At 40.2% G+C, this 18,121-nt stretch overlaps 1 protein-coding gene across 7 annotated transcripts in view; it reads right to left on the bottom strand.

Annotated features, from left to right (window-relative positions):
- Positions 1 to 18,121, bottom strand: part of bcas3 (BCAS3 microtubule associated cell migration factor) — a 190,865-nt gene that overhangs the window by 59,192 nt on the left and 113,552 nt on the right. Inside the window, exon 23 of one of the 7 annotated variants that reach the window (XM_079482298.1) lies at positions 15,378 to 16,709. The exons of the other annotated variants lie outside the window; for them this stretch is intronic. Coding sequence (XP_079338424.1) covers positions 16,699 to 16,709 — 11 coding nt within the window. The 3' untranslated portion in view covers positions 15,378 to 16,698. Of the gene's footprint in view, positions 1 to 15,377; positions 16,710 to 18,121 lie in introns of those variants that run through there. 7 annotated transcript variants of the gene reach the window in all.

Here is an 18,121-nt window from a genome sequence, read left to right as displayed (position 1 = left end):
GACGCCTGCAGTGTAAACAGTATCTCCATTGAATATTATGCGAGTCACTCAGTTTTGACGCTCATGTTCCGTGTAAACACAGTTTAAGACAAACTACACATATGACACATCTTTCTAGACAATCCATCTCTCACACAACAGCGGCTTGGACAGTCTCATAAGGAGCTCGATCTGACGCCATATGTGACCACAAACACCACTGTGTTTAAACACCGCTGCAGATATGACACGAACTTTAGTCAGCATTGTAACCATGTTGTGTAGTCTAAGTCCCTCAATGATGCTGTGAACCCGAGCCAAGGCCTATAAAAGCTTCAACACAAAGACGTGCATTGAGCAGGGTGCTGGGTGAATGAGCGTCTCTCCACGGTTCTGAGGACAGATGGGGACGTTTGACATAATTCAGACGAGCCAAAGATACAGAACGAGAGCGTGGCGCGACAAGATGAACTTTGAAGACGCGTTATTGGCGACTATGGGTCGACTTTTCTGGGAGACATCACGCAAAGCAAACAAACAAGTCAAACAGGGCTGGAGAAATGAGTTCTGTAAAACGACCACAGTGACAGGCTAACTGGCGACTGACATTTTAGTCTGGTCTGGCGGGGGGTGAAAGTGCGTACACACTGTGTTTTGATGTGTTCGGAACAGTGTGACCAATTGTCTCAGGAAATTACAGGTTGATGTACATATATAACACAGCACACGCTCACTACCCAACTACAAACAATACTTGACCGTGTGATGCAATATCAAAATGTGCAATAAAAGCCATCATGAAAGGGAGAACATGTCTCACGTAAAATAAAACAGCTTGATTTGCACCACTGATAAAACTCATATAGACACAAATACTACTTCGTTTTTGAGGAGACAATATTTTTTGAACCAAGACATTTTTAATGACGCTTTTTAACATACTGTATAACAAAATATTCAACAAGATAATAACTTTAGAGCACATCATTAAATCTATTAACAATTCATAGGAGGGTATGTTAAAGGGGAGGACTTGACGATATCAGCCAAAAAGGAATGGCATTTCAAAGGTGATGAAAGAACACTGAACAAAGTAACAAATGAAACAATTTTATGAAAAATCCTCTAGACCTCTTAGATCTATTTTTGTAGCGGGAAACAATACGCAATGATAAAAATACAAGCAACATGTATTAAAAGCAGAGCTGTCAAAACTGCATCAAGCGCGATTATTTTATTCCAACATAAAATGTTTATGCATGTGTTGTATATATTTACAGTATATGTATAAATGCAAACACATACATGTATATATAACAAATATTATCACAATATATATACATTTATAAATAAAAAACAGAAAACTCAATTTAATGTTAAAATTTATGTTTTTTATTGTGCATTTCAATATCAGTCAAACTGCAGTTGGCTTGCTTTGTTTGAGTAATAACAAAAAAAATACAGCTAGCTAACACAATTAAAACATGATAACAAAATAAAGACATGATTTTTGAAAATCTAATCCGTTTTTGCAAATAAACTCTTCAAATATGAATGTACATGACACACATTTCTTAAATATATAAATGTATGTTTGTGTATTTATTTATAAATTTACTGTAACTACACAAAAACACAACATTTATTTTGCAATGTATTAATCGGAATTGATTGATTTGACAGCACTACACAAAATTTCATGTTGTCACTTTCATGTTGACTTTAAATCTCATTTTATAAAGTTCAACCATCAGAACGTGATCTACCGTACGAGGTCTAACAGCAAGTTGAGGCTGATGACTGTATTTGGGCACAGAGAGCCGTGATGTGACCCGGACAGAGTGTTCAATAAGAACAGCCGCTTCAGCTAGGCTGTGTGATAAAAGAAGGTTTAAGGAGGCTTCGTCTCACTGAGCCCTTTCATGATTTTTATAAGGCCGTTCTCAGGAGAGAGCGGTGTGTACGTGCGTGTTTTTTCCCAGCTCACCTCTGCTCTGCGTCTCCCCCGCCGCGCAGGAGTTTATTCACAGGAAATGTGCGGGGAGCATCACGCCTGGCTGCCTGATACAGAGTGACACGGAGTCTCTTTTGAGAGGAGAAGTTAGCATGTCGGGGAGGTCATCAGAGGGCATATAGACAGTCGATAAAATATTCAATATGCCACTCTCATATCATGGATCTAATAACAGAAAAACTGGAGTTGGGAGAAACTACATTTTCAGAGAATATTTATCGATGTAAGAGATTCACTCATTTATGATCTCATTGACTCATTCGCCCCATGTGTTCACTTTGTGGGAAACGGCATGGATTTTCTCCCGGGCTCGTGTCTCCATAGTAAAAGTTCAAAAGTGCACCGTGACCTCTCAGAAGGATCGTGGCCATACACACCGCACAATGGAGAGGAGGGGAATATGTCTTCCTCAACCACTATCCATTCAGGAGTGGTTCTATTTTTTGTCTTTCCTCTGGCTATTTCTCTTCTATCTTTTTTTTGTTGTATGCTTCCTGCCTCTAGGCATGGGCCGTGCACACAGCTGACCTCACGAGCTTGTGTCTCGCTATTGTTTCAGTATCACTGTGGCATACGGCCCACTGCTTCCCATCACTACAACACAGAGTCAAATATCCGTCGTCAATCCACAGCAACCATATGGCCAGTTCACATTAACTCTACCCTCTCGATGGAAACCACTCTAAGGGGAATAAACATTATTTTACAATGATGATTGGAAAGAAATGATACTGAATGTGCTAAACAACCAATTGTAAATAGGCTTGTTTAATAATTGTTTTTATAAAAACATCAAAAGAAAGGGGAAGAAAATGTTGTGTTATATGACAAAGAAAGAAATGTGCACAAAATCTGTGTTTTTAGACGTTTTTAATACACAATGGAGTGCACAATTATATATTTTAATTATTAAAAAAGCCTATTTACAATTGGTAAAATAAGTTCACCACACACAGAGAAAACACTGATAAAATAGCTTTTTTTTCAAAAAGAAGCTAATTTTGAATTTTATAATAAATTTACAATAAATTACTTGGACAGAATAATGAAGAAAAAGCAGCCAATGAGAGCTTAAAATAGATGGCAACTCCTAGACAAAAGGGACCTACTGTCAAGATGCTAACCATTGTTTTTTTAGTTGTATTTTTTTAAGTCACAAGATAATTCCGATTTTTGGTTTATTTCATACTCTTGTAGTTAATAACTTTAATAACTAATAAATTTACTATTATGCTAAAACCAAAGGATAACGAATAAGTTGCAGTAAACTTTTGACTGGTACTATATCTGTTCTTCAAGTAGAGGTTTTTATTGCCCACACTGTAATACAATAGAGAGTTGAACAGGCTACACAGCTTTCAAATACCTATAAATAAAAAAAAATTTCTGTCATCTCAAAGCTTGTATGGCCGTCCAGTGACTAGACTGATACAAACTGATGAAAAACATTCTGTCGCTAGCGACAACATGACCAGTAACGCGAAAATAAAGAAAAAAGCATTTGGTTTGAATATAGACCCTCTTCTCTCCTTCACCACCATTTTCACAACAAAACACATCTTGCAGGACCTCCCACGACTACTGGCCATAATGTGTTCCATTGCACAATGTGTTCCACAGAGCCAAGGGCTAAAGGACACAAAATACACACACAGTGGTCTGTCACTAAACACTGTATGACACAAACACTCGGTGGGGCACAGCGCAATTCAAACGGGGTGGAATAAGCCAAGGGGTCCACCCTCGCTCTCCTTGAGAGAATTCTTGAAATTAAGTTAATCGGCCAAAGGAGGGGTGAGCAAAATGTGAGTCTACAAAGACACGTACTTGAAGAATGCTGCTGTTCTGGAGATCTACAGGGCTGACATTCAGGACAATGGGGCATATTTTAGTAGATGCAGAAAGCGATAGCACGTGTGCCGGCGTCACAAAGGGGCGCCTCTTTTTGCCCGTCACGGTGCCGTGAGAAAGGCAAGCTTGTTGCGTAGATTAGCACAGGAGCCCGTTTCATTGACGGCCTTTCATTACCATCTAAAACGCGCCGCCTCGTGAATCAAGACGGGGTCTCGGCATAGCTCGGCCTCCCACTCACGAGAGTTCAGAGCTTTGGATGTCGCACTGCCCCCCCATCCCGTCTGCTGTGGAAGATGATAACTTGGAAAGTGGCAAACATTTGTTTCCACTTAGGTTATGTGATCTCTAGAGGTCTAATTTGAACAAATCTCCCACTACAGCTGCAAATGGTACTCTTAGTGTAAGATCTGTAGTACACAGACTAGAGCTAATGTTGCGCTAAAGTAAATAGAGCGCTGGGTCCAGAGTGCAGCGTGGCAGGGCTGGCACGGTCAAGGCCCGAGCAAACACACTTCCTTCTCATTATTGCCCAAGAGAGATACTCCGGAACCCTGTCATTTACAAACAGTTTTCCTACATTGAAAAACAGTGGTGAAAGGGAAAATAAATTTCGCCTGAGATTTATGGGTCACTTGAAGCTCTTTTTCTGTCAATTTAACTGCCATGATACCCATCGTGTCCCGGCAGGCGTCTCGATCGCTGCTCTAACCATAGTGGGAGGTGAGCGAGGCCCCGGGCAAGGCGGTGTCTTTGAGAGGTTGCTGGTGAAAACTTAATGACTCGTCCTGTTCAATCTCCATTTCTTTGGCCGAGGAGATGAGACTTCTTTCCTTTCTCTGCACATCATGCACTCTGCCGAAATCATCAGTTTTTTTTCTGCCCACACCATTAAGTTTTCATGTTAAATAAGGATACCCGCAAGGACAAGGCACATGTTTGTGTTGTGTTGAAACAGAAGCAGTTTCCTCCTGTCAGCCCCTTTACCTCACTACAGTTCTATTAAGTAACGATGAAAGTTTAAACAGATACATATTAGGGATGCGCCAAACTACAGTCAAAAACAGCACATGGTGTGAAATCATCTGTATGTGTATTACAGTAATGACAGTGCTTTAAATGACACGCTTTAAAATACACTAGTGTCAAAAATTTAGGGTCACTTAATCATTCTTTGTTATTATTAATATTATTATTAAAAAATAAAAAAACTACAAAAGAACACAAATGCTACTATTGTATTATAAAAAGAAAAATATGAAATAAAAATGGATCATTGTAATTTAATGTCATGTAGTCACTCTTTGCATATAATTTGCGGAAATGTTCTCTTTGCATTTTATAAACCAGCTTCTTAAGGTCTCACCCTGGAATCATTTTAAAGCAGTATTGAGGGGATTTCCATCTATTCTATGCTGCTTATTGGCTGCTTTTTCTTTATTATTCAGTCCAAGTCATGTACATCTTTGTAATTTAACGTTTGGCTAATTTTAATCATGAAATCATTCACCTTCCTATATAAAAGGATTTAAAAGAACACGAGAAACATTTAATCTAACAGCAAAAATATAATCAGCATATATCCCAAACTTACAAATAGAAATACTGCAAAAGGAAAAAACCGACCACATCCCATTCACTACCAGCGGTGTGGATATTCACTTTCTAATATTCGATATCTAAACCTGAAAGAGGACCATTGAGACGCGTCATAAACACAAAGAGGTCACTCCAAAAGAAGAATCTGGTTGGGGAGACGCGGAGAACAGGGCGGGGAGTCTGATGTCTGGCAGATGACAGGCTCCCTAAATTCCTTCCCTGCGCCTACAGGACAGAAGCCACTGCGGCTGAACAGTGTGGCTTTATGTTAATGCTTCACTCAAAGGCCCGAATGCTCAGAATGCTGGCAAAAAAATAAAAACTGCCCACTGAGAGGATGAGCCCGAGGTCCTTGTCTGAAATCAAAACCGGCAAAGTTCACAAAAGTTTTCGTTTTGTCACGTGGCACAAAAGCTGGCCCTAAAACGGACCCCCGGCAAAGCTGAAAACAGACACAAACCCATACAGAGATGCGTACAGGTCCCTAAAGTGTATAAAAGCTTTAAATCAAATGCAATAGTGAAGACATGCATGCTGGGTGTGTTTTTAAGCGACGCCTTCTTGCCTACGCTGTGACCTGACATTTCTGCTGGCTGATCATGACCTCACTTGTTTTTCTGTTGTTCTCTAAAAACACTCTGATGGATGGTGCAAGAGGGTCCTCTAACAAGCTAATCGCCTCAATAATTGCGGTAATGACACTTTATTAAAATAATGACGGAGTGGTGCTGGGTTGCTTGGAGAGAGTGTGCGGCTGTCTCGGATTTAGCACTTAGTAGGGTGAAGAGGGTAAAGTTGCTTGTGCATTTCGGGGTTTGAGCAGAGCAACATGGACTCCACGCTGGGCTCCGTTAGCCCGAGCAAGGTTAGCAATGGGTCAGGTACAGGTCAAATCAATAGCACACAGTGGGAATGCTCGCTTCTTTTACTTCATCGCACACTTGTGTTCTTCTCTGACCCACCTCAAACCTGTACACACATACAAACTAGAAAACAAGCATTTTATGTATAATACACAGTATAGAGCAACTACATAGGGTCCTAGAAGACGGTCCTTGGGTACTCTCATCTCTATGCATCCCCGTCCCCACAAGATATGTGTTTCTTTCTTTTTTATACCTCCCGCCCCCTCTCTGGCCATCTTTCCATCTCCCCACCCCACACACAAACAATCCCCAACATTCCCTGATACAACACTGACTTTGTCCAGTTGCTCCACCGCCACAAACGTCGGGCTGGGAAGCGAGCTAGGCTCCAAGCTTCTGGATTCAGAGGTCAGAGACGGAACACACAGTGGTGAAGAAGTGAAGCAGCAGACGCTCGCTTCATCCCTCTCGACACCAGGCATTTGAGATGAACTTCTCACTGTAACTGTGACTGCGCTGACTCTCAACACTCCAAATATTTACACTTGACGGAGCCTCGGTCTGAGAGTTATACGTATCGGCTTACAGGGCCCTAGGGTTTCGTAATATATAATAGACAGAGAGAATGTACACTGAGAATGATGGGAATGACAAGTTCAAGAAAGGACTAGACAAGTTATTCTTATGTGTTCTATGCTTTTATGACGTTGTTACACTAAAGAGATTAGTGGGGGCAACATAAAAGGTTTTTAACTTCAATTACAACTGAGCAAAAGTTTTAATGGAAAATCAAATGTTTTTTATCTCCACCCTATGCTTGTGAAATGAATTCAGCCTGAACCAAATAACATAGATTTGTGTCATAATAAATAATAATTTGATAGATCCTTTCAGGTAGTTTGCCATGTTTTAAGTAAAAACTTGAAAATTATATTAATAAATATATTGTACAGTGACTGTACAGTTGTTAAAAATCAAGACATGTGTTCAGTGGATCTGATGCACAAAATCTTAAAGGAACAGTTCACCCAAAAAAACTAATTCGCTCATGATTTACTCACCCACCAGTTGTTCCAAATCTGTATAAATTGTATTGTTCTGATGAACACATGCTTTTAACCCAACCGTTCTTTGCCACCATTAACTACCATATTAGAAAAGATGACAATGGTAGTCAAAAGTGCCCAGGAACGGTACATTCTTCAAAATATCTTCTTTTGTGTTCAACAGAACTATAAGAGTTTCTATAAATTCACCACAACATAATTACATTTTAAAAAATATTTTTTTAAAACACAACAACAGTATCTATACTATTCTTACACTGAGTCGCATACAGACTTATGTGCTCTTGGAACTTGAAACTTTATGCAACAACATGATATAATGAAATTATTAGTCATGTGCTAAACTCTTTTTTTAAGAAGTCAAAGTTTGCAAAAAAATGGCATGGCTGGAGCAAAACAACCAATATAGTAATTCATGCCATTTTGCTAGGCCTGCTCTTCAAATTCTACCTCCTCTCTTCCTCACTTTAATACACCACATTTTTCACATTGTTTGTGATAAGAGACAGCTACTTATGCCCTCAGTGTGTGTGTTTGTCTCACAGACAGACAGACAGGCAGACCGCGTCCGCCTCACTGTGCGTGACATTTAACACAAGTAGCTGGAGTAAACATGTGTGGACAGTTGGAGGAGACAGCACGGCGTTTTAGGTTAAGTGGATGTTAGGGTATCAGAGTGGGCCACTGTATAAAAGAAGACTAGAGAATCTCGATTAAATCTGGCCATGCGGATTTAATAAATGTCCTCTTTCCCTTAAAAGCCACAGCGAGATCCGACGTTCATTTTAACACTGAACCTACACCAAAATCCATCATGGAAATACAGAAACAACGCGGTAATCACGGTAGGCCAAGGGCACTAATTTTAGCCAGATTGAAAGTCGAAGGGGGGACCGCGGACCGGCATTAGGCTGCGGAAACAAACGGGCTGTAATTTGTGAGCCTCTGGTGTGTATTGGTGATTGCATACAGGCCTTCATTAGAGAAGTGTTGGCAGTGATGATAAAGTGGAGCTTGTTTAGGAGTGATGATCAGAGAGCGGGACAGCGAGAGCACAGTACAGAAAAACCACATGCAGGATATTAACAGTTCTCTCCATGCGTAATTACAGAGGGAAGAGACAGAGCGATGCTGATTTATACCCGCAAACACGCAGCTGCTTTGATTCCTCGTGTGCCGAGAAACGCATGTGCGTGCTGAGTGTGGACCCACAAACAAAACTAAACCCTTACGTAGTATTTCAGGGTGACCCGACCTCAGAACTCAAAGAAGTCACTGTAGTTTCCTGTAGTTTTCAAGCCCCCATGAAATGAAAACTAACTCTTTAATTAGTAATTCAATTTGTAATGACTTATTTTTGGCTTTTAGACAAAAGAAATTAACAATATTATATTAATGACAATATTATTATATAAGACAGTATTATTATAATACAAAAAATAACCCAGCAAAAGTAACTATGATAACCAAGTTGATCACTGTTATGGTGTTAATACTGTGTATATTATAATAGTGCAAATAAAAAATCAACAGCTTCTACATGACACGGAAACACAGTATCAAAATAATAATACATATAGCTGCAAGCTGCAATTACGGGGTCAAGCCCTTTAACAGCACAAAAATAACGAATAAATAAATTACATTGAAGCAGTAACCTAATTTGGTAAATAATTCTACAAGGCTACAGCAATTCTCTATGTTTCATAGTTTTTAAACCATATATAATTTCTAATATATTTTCTTTCTATAAAGTACCAATGAAATCCAAGCATTTGACAGGCATTTCTGATGCCATCCTTCTTCATGTTAGGGTGTAACTGATGTATTTGTAATAAACTCATACAAACACACAAACTGATTGCAATTTGAAGACAATTATTTTTACACTCAGTACTACTAATATATTAAATACAAATGACAGACTACAAACTTTTGCATTAAGAAAAATTGCAAATGCAGCCTTCTAACATTTTAACTATTACATAAATACTGTGGCATTGCTATAAAACAGATTCATATTATGCAACACTAGAGTTCAAGATTTTAAACTGTAATGTTATAAATATGACAAACCTCAATCTAATCTTCAGTAATATAACCAAAATACCTGTGATGTGCACGGCAGCAAAAAAAGATAAACAACCTACAATTACAGTGTGTTTACACCAGACACAAGCCAGAAACCAAATCAAAACTTAATCACTCCCATTATAATCAACATTATTATGCTCTGTCTGCACTGTAAGAACATCATCTCCACTGGCTCATATATTTCTACCGCCACATGGTATTTGCATATAAAAACACAAGGTTGGGGTTAGTGAAAGTTCAGTTGTCACAATGACATGACTGCACATAAAAATGGTTTTGGATATATTTGGTCCATGTGTGAGTAGCACTATGTGTTTTAATATGCGCCATCTTCACTGTAAAGAAAACGTAAAAAAAGCATGTTCAGATGATTGAGTCGTCACAAGCGCAAAGCTTAGACGAACAAAAAGTTCAGTTCAAGTGTTTTCTGCCATGTAACAAGCATCAGAGAAAACATTTCCACTAAGAGCTCGCTGCTATCTATTTGTATAATTTCTCCTGCATTCCGTGCACATTCTTCCAAGCGCTCTGAGCGCTTTATTTGACGAAAGTGAGACACTCTCTTTAGACTACAGCAAAATAAATCACGCTGGCCTGTTATTGGGTACAAATAAACCCTACAAAGTGTTGATTTAAAAATAAAAGTTTGGAAGCGAATGGATGTGCTCTTCCTGTGGAGCTTTCCGGAAAGCCAGTAAACACAACAGTGTCTGTCACTGTGGGAGTCTGGCCGAGTCATGGTCGAGCCACAGGAAGGGGTAACACAGACCTTGTGAGTGAGTGTGTGGGTGCAGACAGTAAGATGGAGGGGTCAGTCTCCTTTACACGCAGGCCCGTACTGTTGCCAAATGCCCAGCTGCCGGTAGGTGTCTGTTTACAATGTGGCCTGGTCTGCGAAGACCATTGGCTAGTTTACACTCCGTTTCTCTCTGACACACGAACACACATAAACAAAAAAGCATATCTGATCCACCCCAACACCAGCCCAAGTTCAAGCTTTCGAGCATAGTATGTGGTGCCGTATTCAAATGAGCATCTGATCTCACATGTCTCTGATCAGCATCAGTTCGAGCTCGGCCTGAAAGCGAGCTGTGACATTTTTGAGAATGAGAGTTTGATTGAGAAAGCGCAGAGCACTTTATCCTAATTCAACGTGGCTGAAATGAACGTGGAGGGGAGCTGCTTTCTTTCATTAAAAGGTGAGGCCCTGTCATTTCAAACATGCGAATGGAGAAAGATCGGTGGCCCCAAAACTCACCATCTTGTGTTACACGGGACTGCTATGCTGTGGTCGCAGGCCTGTTTTATGTAATATAAGTTGATGGCAAAATTGCAAACCGCACAGTTAAACTCGCGATTTTTTCCCCTTTCCGTTCGTGTAAAACATGTCTAAAATTGTTCTTTAAAGCAAGGCGTATTTTTTAAAGTGCCATATCACGTTTCTCTAAAGAGGACACTTCTGTTTATAAGCTCTAAATATGTGGCTAATGGTCTAATACAAATCCTGTCAAAACGGATGAAGACCAAGAACAAAGTCATGAATCCTGATAATAAAGATACATTGTCAAAAAACTAGTATCCAATTTTCTAATATATCTTATTTTTAGCTTAGAAAATACACTGAACTATCGAATTTTAAACAAAGTGAAAATCTAAAATTTTATTTTGACCAAATATTTTAAAAAATAAGCAAAAATGAATATACATATTGGTTGTTTGATGGGTCATTCACCTAAACACATTGAGTTCCTAAAGGGACAGTTCACCCAAAAATAATTTCATCATTTACTCACCTTCATGTAATTTTATGTGTGACTTTCTCTCTTCTGCATAACATAAAATAAAGTATTTTAAGCACTTTGGTAACCAAACAACATTGCCCCCTATTGACTTTCATTGTATGGACACAACACCACAGAGACATTTCTTAAAATATCTCCTTTTGTAGAAAAAAGAGCCACACATGACTTATAGGACAAACAAATAAATACAGATTTTTTATTGTTTTTATCTTTTTAAGTAAACAATTCAAGAGAATCATATCTGTGCTGTTGGCGTAACTGCAGCCTAAACCTAAAGAGTCTGTTTAAGTGCATCATGACAAAACACACACATTACTGCAGTCACTTCCACCCAGTATGAGCATCAATGGTGTGCATGTGAAATGAGATGATAGCATTTCTCTTTCCTGTCTGCTTCTCCCACTCCCCCTTTCAGTTCATCTTAATTATGGCACAATTAGGCGCTACAAATGGCGTCAGAGCGCATGCTGCCCGTGTCTGAGCGGGGTCAGTGTTTCCAATTTCCTGCAGTAATGGGCCTGTGATGGCTGCCCCTGCTGTCCGCCACCCTGACCCCACCAGGCCCCAGGTCATGACCCCTCAGCTCTGCCAATGTGTTTAGAGCCCTAAGGGGTCGATGGCCGGTGGCTTAAGTGAGTGCTGTGTTACCTAGGATAGGCTCTGGAGAAAAAAACACATGCTGACGTCTACAGGCGCAATGGCGTGTGTCTCACAGACGCCGTCACAGACAGGATGTCAAAAAAAAGTCTGTGGATCTTTTTAAATGTACTACATTAATCTTTAAATATCTTCCGTTAAATGTGCAAGTGCAACTTGGATAGTCATCAATCACTCGCGAGAATCCAGAACACGAATATATAGGGATTATATCCATAAAAGGTCTACACTGAAGGTGGTGGTAATATCTTCAGAGCGATCCAGTCCACTGATCTCAATTGCTTTTACACATGTGCATTCAAATCAAATCCACATTTCATACTAACTTAGCCACTGTCCCTGTAAAGAAAGTGCGTTTAAAAAACGATCCAAAGAGCTGTTTCATTTCTAAACAAAACACACTATTACCTTCTCAAAGGAGGTTTTAATGGAGTTTTTCATATTTCTACAAAGAAGTGAATATGACATCTGCTGGGGGGCTTGAAAAAGCGGCAAAAACTTGGCTGAGGTCTCTGCAGTTTCATTGATTAAATCCCTTCAGAATACATAGAGCCTAATACATCAGCAGTCTGGCTTTCTAGTGGTAAACGTTCAGAGTCTCCCTCAATGAATATCACATGTAGTCTTTAAAAAGGTTGTCAGGTTGTGTAGACCCCGTGTCAACTTCCCGGCGTGTCTCTCTATAGCCACTAGCTCTTGACACGGGCTCACACAAGATACGCATTATGTGCCGCGTCGAAAAGATCCGTTCCCAAAGCCTTTGGTGTGTACATTGCCGTTATTAAGGGGCAAGTTTTCATTGAGTTCCCTGCAATCGCTCATTTCCAGTTTAAAATCGGTGTAACGTAATATGCGCAGCAGGACCCTGCTACTTCTATGCCGCGAAGAGATCAACAGAAGACCAGAGAAGGTCATCAATTTTTATTTAAGACCTGTTTCATACCATTATTTCTCACAGCACCTATTATTACTTTCAAATGACATGGGCTGCCCATTAACTTGAGAAACAGCTTTTCAGAATTTCCCAGCGGTTTAATTTTTTTTTAAATTTAACATTAATAAAAACAAAGCACACAAGTTTAAAGTGTAAAAAAAAGCATCTAAAAAAGAACCAACATAACAGAGAGAGAGAGAGGATTTTGAAAACAAACAACGGCGAGTACGCATGAGTATCAATAAACACAATTCTTCCGTCTCGGAAGCTTCCTGCTTTATTTGATTAAGCGGGCCGAAAAAACAGAGCAGTCATGCTCATTGCTTTTCTTCCTCTTCCCTTCCCCTGCAATCTTCTCTGGGCCTAATGGGAATCGGAAGTTTAAGTGAAGCTGCCTGGCTAGCCTCGGCCTAACCTCTCCATCTGGAAGGGAACTTGCCAGCCTTGGGGCTACTCCCAACCCTTCCCAGCTGTTGAGTTTGGGGCTTTTGTTTTTGTGGACTTGAGAAAGCATATTTTTATAAATGATTGCCATATCCTCCACCAGCTGCTGACCCCACGCCCGTCCTTTCGCGCTGGGGCATGGTTCTCATTTCAGCCTGGACTGACCCTGACTGTCCGAGGGTACGGGCCTGTGACCGTTTTATTGGAGCGGTAAGGTAAGCACGAGGGAGGGGATCCCTGTTCTTAAAATATCTTTATTGGCAACGTGACAGGTTCACACCTTTTGCTTCTGCTCAGCTGTGATTGATGCTCTGATTGACACGAAGAGGGAGTTTTTCTTTGTGAACCCAACCTACTCAGACTGAAAAGAGATTTGATTAGAGATTTTGGAGTGGCCGGGGCATCTGCTGCAGGTCTGGTGTGTATGAGTCACTAAGCATGTGGTTTGTCTCATCACTACCCCTCTCTCTTTCCCTCTCTTTCCCTCTCTCTCTCTCTCTCTCTCTCTTTGGTTTTAATCAAGGATTTTGCAACAGGGAGGAGCCAACCTTCTCAACGGAGTCAACAGCCAATGATGCGTAACTTTGCTTTCCATGGAAACATGAATAATACTACTCCGCAAACTTACAGCGAGTGGCAGCGAATTAAAAGCCATCTCCTTAGTGCTTTGCGCTGACCTGGTTTCGCTTTGAGAAGGTAGCAGCCCGAGGGGCTACGAGCGAAGTGATGGGTGTCTCGCTTTGTGAAATTTTTAAAGCCCCTGCGCACCAGACGTAACCGTCACCAACCTCTGTCGTGTTTACGGCTGCTGTTAAATGAAGCAGCAAAGCTTGGTGTTAATCAAATATACATCAGCCGTTAACGCGTCAGCTGGTGCCAATAGGCCGCGTGTTTGTGCTGTCGTTGCAGTATTGATGAGACTGCTGGCACTCCATAATTCATCAGGCGTGGCCAACTCTGGTGAGGGCCACCCACTCCTGTTCACACACGCACAAACAAAAATCACAAACACACACGGATGAAAAAGCACAAAACGCACGTATCATTCTGCACTTTCTCTGCTCTCAGTTGCTGTGTGTAGAGCACCGCTGGGTAATTGCATGGTAATGCTTCATTATGGCAGCACTGTAATTTGGGCACTGGACACTTCAAAGTGAGGCAAAAACCTCTTCAGAGACAGCGCAAATTACTTAGAGTCCACATAACCCGTGCTTTGTTTTGACTGGTATTGTTTTTGGCGAAGAGCCGGGTCCAAAATAAACACGCAGAGCAATCAGTGCATATTTCTGATCGTATAATCATCCGGGCCGATTACAAAGCGTGAAAGAGTTAAAAAAAACGGATTTCACCGCCATGAGAAGCCAAGAGGAATAAAACACAATATCAAAGGTTTATCTAAACACACGTCTGCTTCTGTACGGCGGCCGTGGAGCAGGCGGGGCAGGGGGTGGTAGGAGGAGGGCTGAGCGAAGGTACTGTTGGACGCTGAACAGCCGGATACGCTCCATACCTCAAGCATGATCCACAGTCACCTGCTGCTCATTTCTGGCATTCCCTCTCATGTCCAATTCCGAGAACAAAGTTCACACTCATGGCTGTTTACTCAGACTGCAATATTGCACAGCTGAAGAGTCAAGACGGTCACTGTTCTTATAATAAAGTGTACACATGGAAACGAAGATTAAATTCAAAAGATAAAATCTTCCAAAAATATGAATAGCTTCAGCATTGCAAATTGCAAAGTGGAGACCAAAGTCATTTTGTCATTTCAACGGTAGTGTGATACCGAGGGAAACAGAAAAAAAAAAGAACAGTTAGTACAATTCAGACACCGAAGAGAGTTACAACAGCCGGGCCAAGTATCCTGCAGATGATTACGAAGTTCAAACAATTAAAAATGCAAAAAAGATTTAAAAGCACCAACACGCTCTTACTTTTCAAGCCTATTGTGCAAATCTTAAACACGGTGCACACGAGGCTGCACACTCAAGGTTGGAGGGCATTGCTCCAACGAGCTGGGTGTACACTCCAAACAAGCTGGGGCATAAAAGCAGAAACATCAAACATTTTCAGCATAAATATTTGTAATTTTATTTGTCTTTTCCAAGCTAGCGCTAAATATACACACAACTGCGCCGGTTCAACACATGGCAGTAATAACAACAACACAGAACAAACACAGAGGTTGTATTTTTACATATTTCAAAGAGATAACACTGATCAGCAATACTGGATATTTGTGCTTCGAAAATGTAATCTTAAATTACAGTATCAAATGGAAAACCTGGGTTGGGGTTGAGGATAAACCCTATATCACACAAAGACGCTGTTTTATGGAAAATAATTGAAATGTTTTCTTTACTTATTTGGCAGTGGGTGCTCGGCACCCATTGAAGCTCCACTACAGGTGATAAGTGTTACCTTTAAAGGGATAGTTTACCCAAAAATGAAAATCTTGTCATCATTTACTCGACCTCTTGTCATTTTTAATCTGTATGAATTTCTTTCTTCCGCAGAACACAAAAGAAGACATTTTGAAGAATGTTGGCAATGCAGCACCCATTCATTCCCTTCCGTTGTATGAACAGAAAAACAATGCAGGTGAATGGGTTCCGGTTAACAACATCCTTTAAAATATCTTCTTTTGTGTTTCTCAACAGAAAGTAAGTCATAGGTTTGAGCGACAAAGGGTAAGTAAATGTTTTTTTTTTATATTTTGTATCAGATTAACTAATTTACTTATCAACTCGGTTTGTGATCCCCTTAACTGCATATCTAAATACAGTGATTTCATGATGTGTGGCCACATGAACATCCTTAACACAGCATTAGAGACAAGAATTCACTGCCATTCAGTCAGATTGTCTCTGAATCGAAACATCTGCCATTCAAAGAATTCTACATGCCCCTTTGCCCATTGCACTTTTGTGCATTAAGTATTTATTTGCTCGTAGCTAAAAAAAAAGTGTCTGTTGTGCAATTTTTATTAACTTAATCCATTCTGCAGATTTTTCCCTAAAATCAGTGCAGTTCTCGTGAAAAACAGAGAAAGTCCATCTGGCAATTAGTTGCTCTTTAATCCATATTTTGCACTAGTGTCCCTATGCCTCACAGTACCGGTGATGCGGGAGGGGGGGGGGGGGGGGTTTGGTTTTGCGCTGGGCTGGGCTGCGACCCTCCAACTCTCCAGTCCTCTCTCCTCCACTCCTCTCCTTTCTTCTTTACTCCCATACACAAGGATGAAAAATCAATGAAGGAAATGAAGGGAGGAAATGAGGATGGAAGGGTAGGAGTGGACTGAGTAAATGTGCATGCTTAAAAACAAGAGGGGCAAAAATAATAGCGTCAAAAAAGTAAAAGCGGTAATGATAAACGGCAGAAAGTTCGTCCTTTAGGATACACCTGCAGAGAAACAAAAACAAAAAGAGAGAAAGAAAGAAAAGAAAAACATATGCGCGTTTAATGTCGGGTGGACACTTTATTCAACCGTGCAAGTTATTCCATCATTCCTGGGTGTGTGGTGTGGGAGAAAGGGAAAAAGGCAACGTTAAGCCGTTTAATGTATTAACTATTATGGAGCTGTCAAGAGGCTGTGCTATTACTGTAGCTTATTAAAGTCATACCGCCACTGAATCCCACTCTGTCCGGTAAATGCATTATAACCACACGCACGCTGTACATTAACACGAGAGAGAGAAGCTAGATAAAATGCCAGCAAAAGATCTGAGGTGAACAGCCATGAGGATTCACAGAACATCAAAGAAAAGCATGACGGGAATAAAAAAATGAATGCAATAAGTATGTGTTTAAAACACGAGAGAAACATGTGTGTTTGACTGTTGCTTGCTCTACTTGTCAGAAGAGTGAAAGCTAGTAAGTGGTGTGTGAGTGTCCCGTGCATGTGTGTGTGTGTAGATGCTGAGTGACGGTAATGATTGTGCTAGCCTGCAGACCCTTTATTTGCCCATCTTAACTCAATTAAAAGAAAATAATGCCGTCATGACCTTCAGATGAACTGCTCTGTGTGCTAAAGTACGGATCCTTGCAGGGCCAAAATAGATGTTCACTAGAACCTGTCAGTAAGGGGATTTTGCTCACCCACTGGCCTAGCACGTGTTGGGGTGCGTACTCATGTATGTAAGTCTTGGCTTTATAGTACAGTAAATGCTTGTATATGTAAAAAAAAGCAATTATTTTAACTTCCCGTTTAAATTCTGTTTAGTTATGAGTCACTATGACTAACAGCATAATTTGTAAACTTAGAATAATGGAAAAACATGTTCATACGACATATTGATCACACACGTTTTCACACTGCGAGTCGTACCACATTAAATTGATCACAAACAGAAATAAGACTGTGAGGGGTGGCGTGTGATGTAAAGTATGTATGTAAAAATTTCACTGGACAAAAAAAAAGAGTAAATGCCATTAAAGGAGCTGTACTTTTTAGTATGGATGCAGGAGAGAATCTGAGAAATCTCATGTTACTTGAGACACAAAGACAAAAAACAAATACAATAAAAATATATTATTTCAAGGCAGTTTGGCATATTAAATAGACTTCAAGTATGAATTTATGAATTTCAAGAAACTTCCTGATTTAATTCTGATTAAGCTCTCTCTCTCTCTCTCTCTCTCTCTCTCTTTCTCTCTCTCTCTCTCTCTCTCTCATATATATATGTATATACAGCTGCGGAAAAAAATAAGAAATCATTTCAAAATTATTTTCAGTTTCTAAATGTACTATATATAAGCCATACAACAGTAATATTTGGAAAAGTACAAACAAATTTGATTTTGATCGCAGTTTT

The sequence above is a fragment of the Barbatula barbatula genome, assembly GCF_947034865.1.
Source record: "Barbatula barbatula genome assembly, chromosome: 19".
NCBI lineage: Eukaryota > Metazoa > Chordata > Actinopteri > Cypriniformes > Nemacheilidae > Barbatula > Barbatula barbatula.
This window is presented reverse-complemented; position numbering and strand designations above follow the sequence as displayed.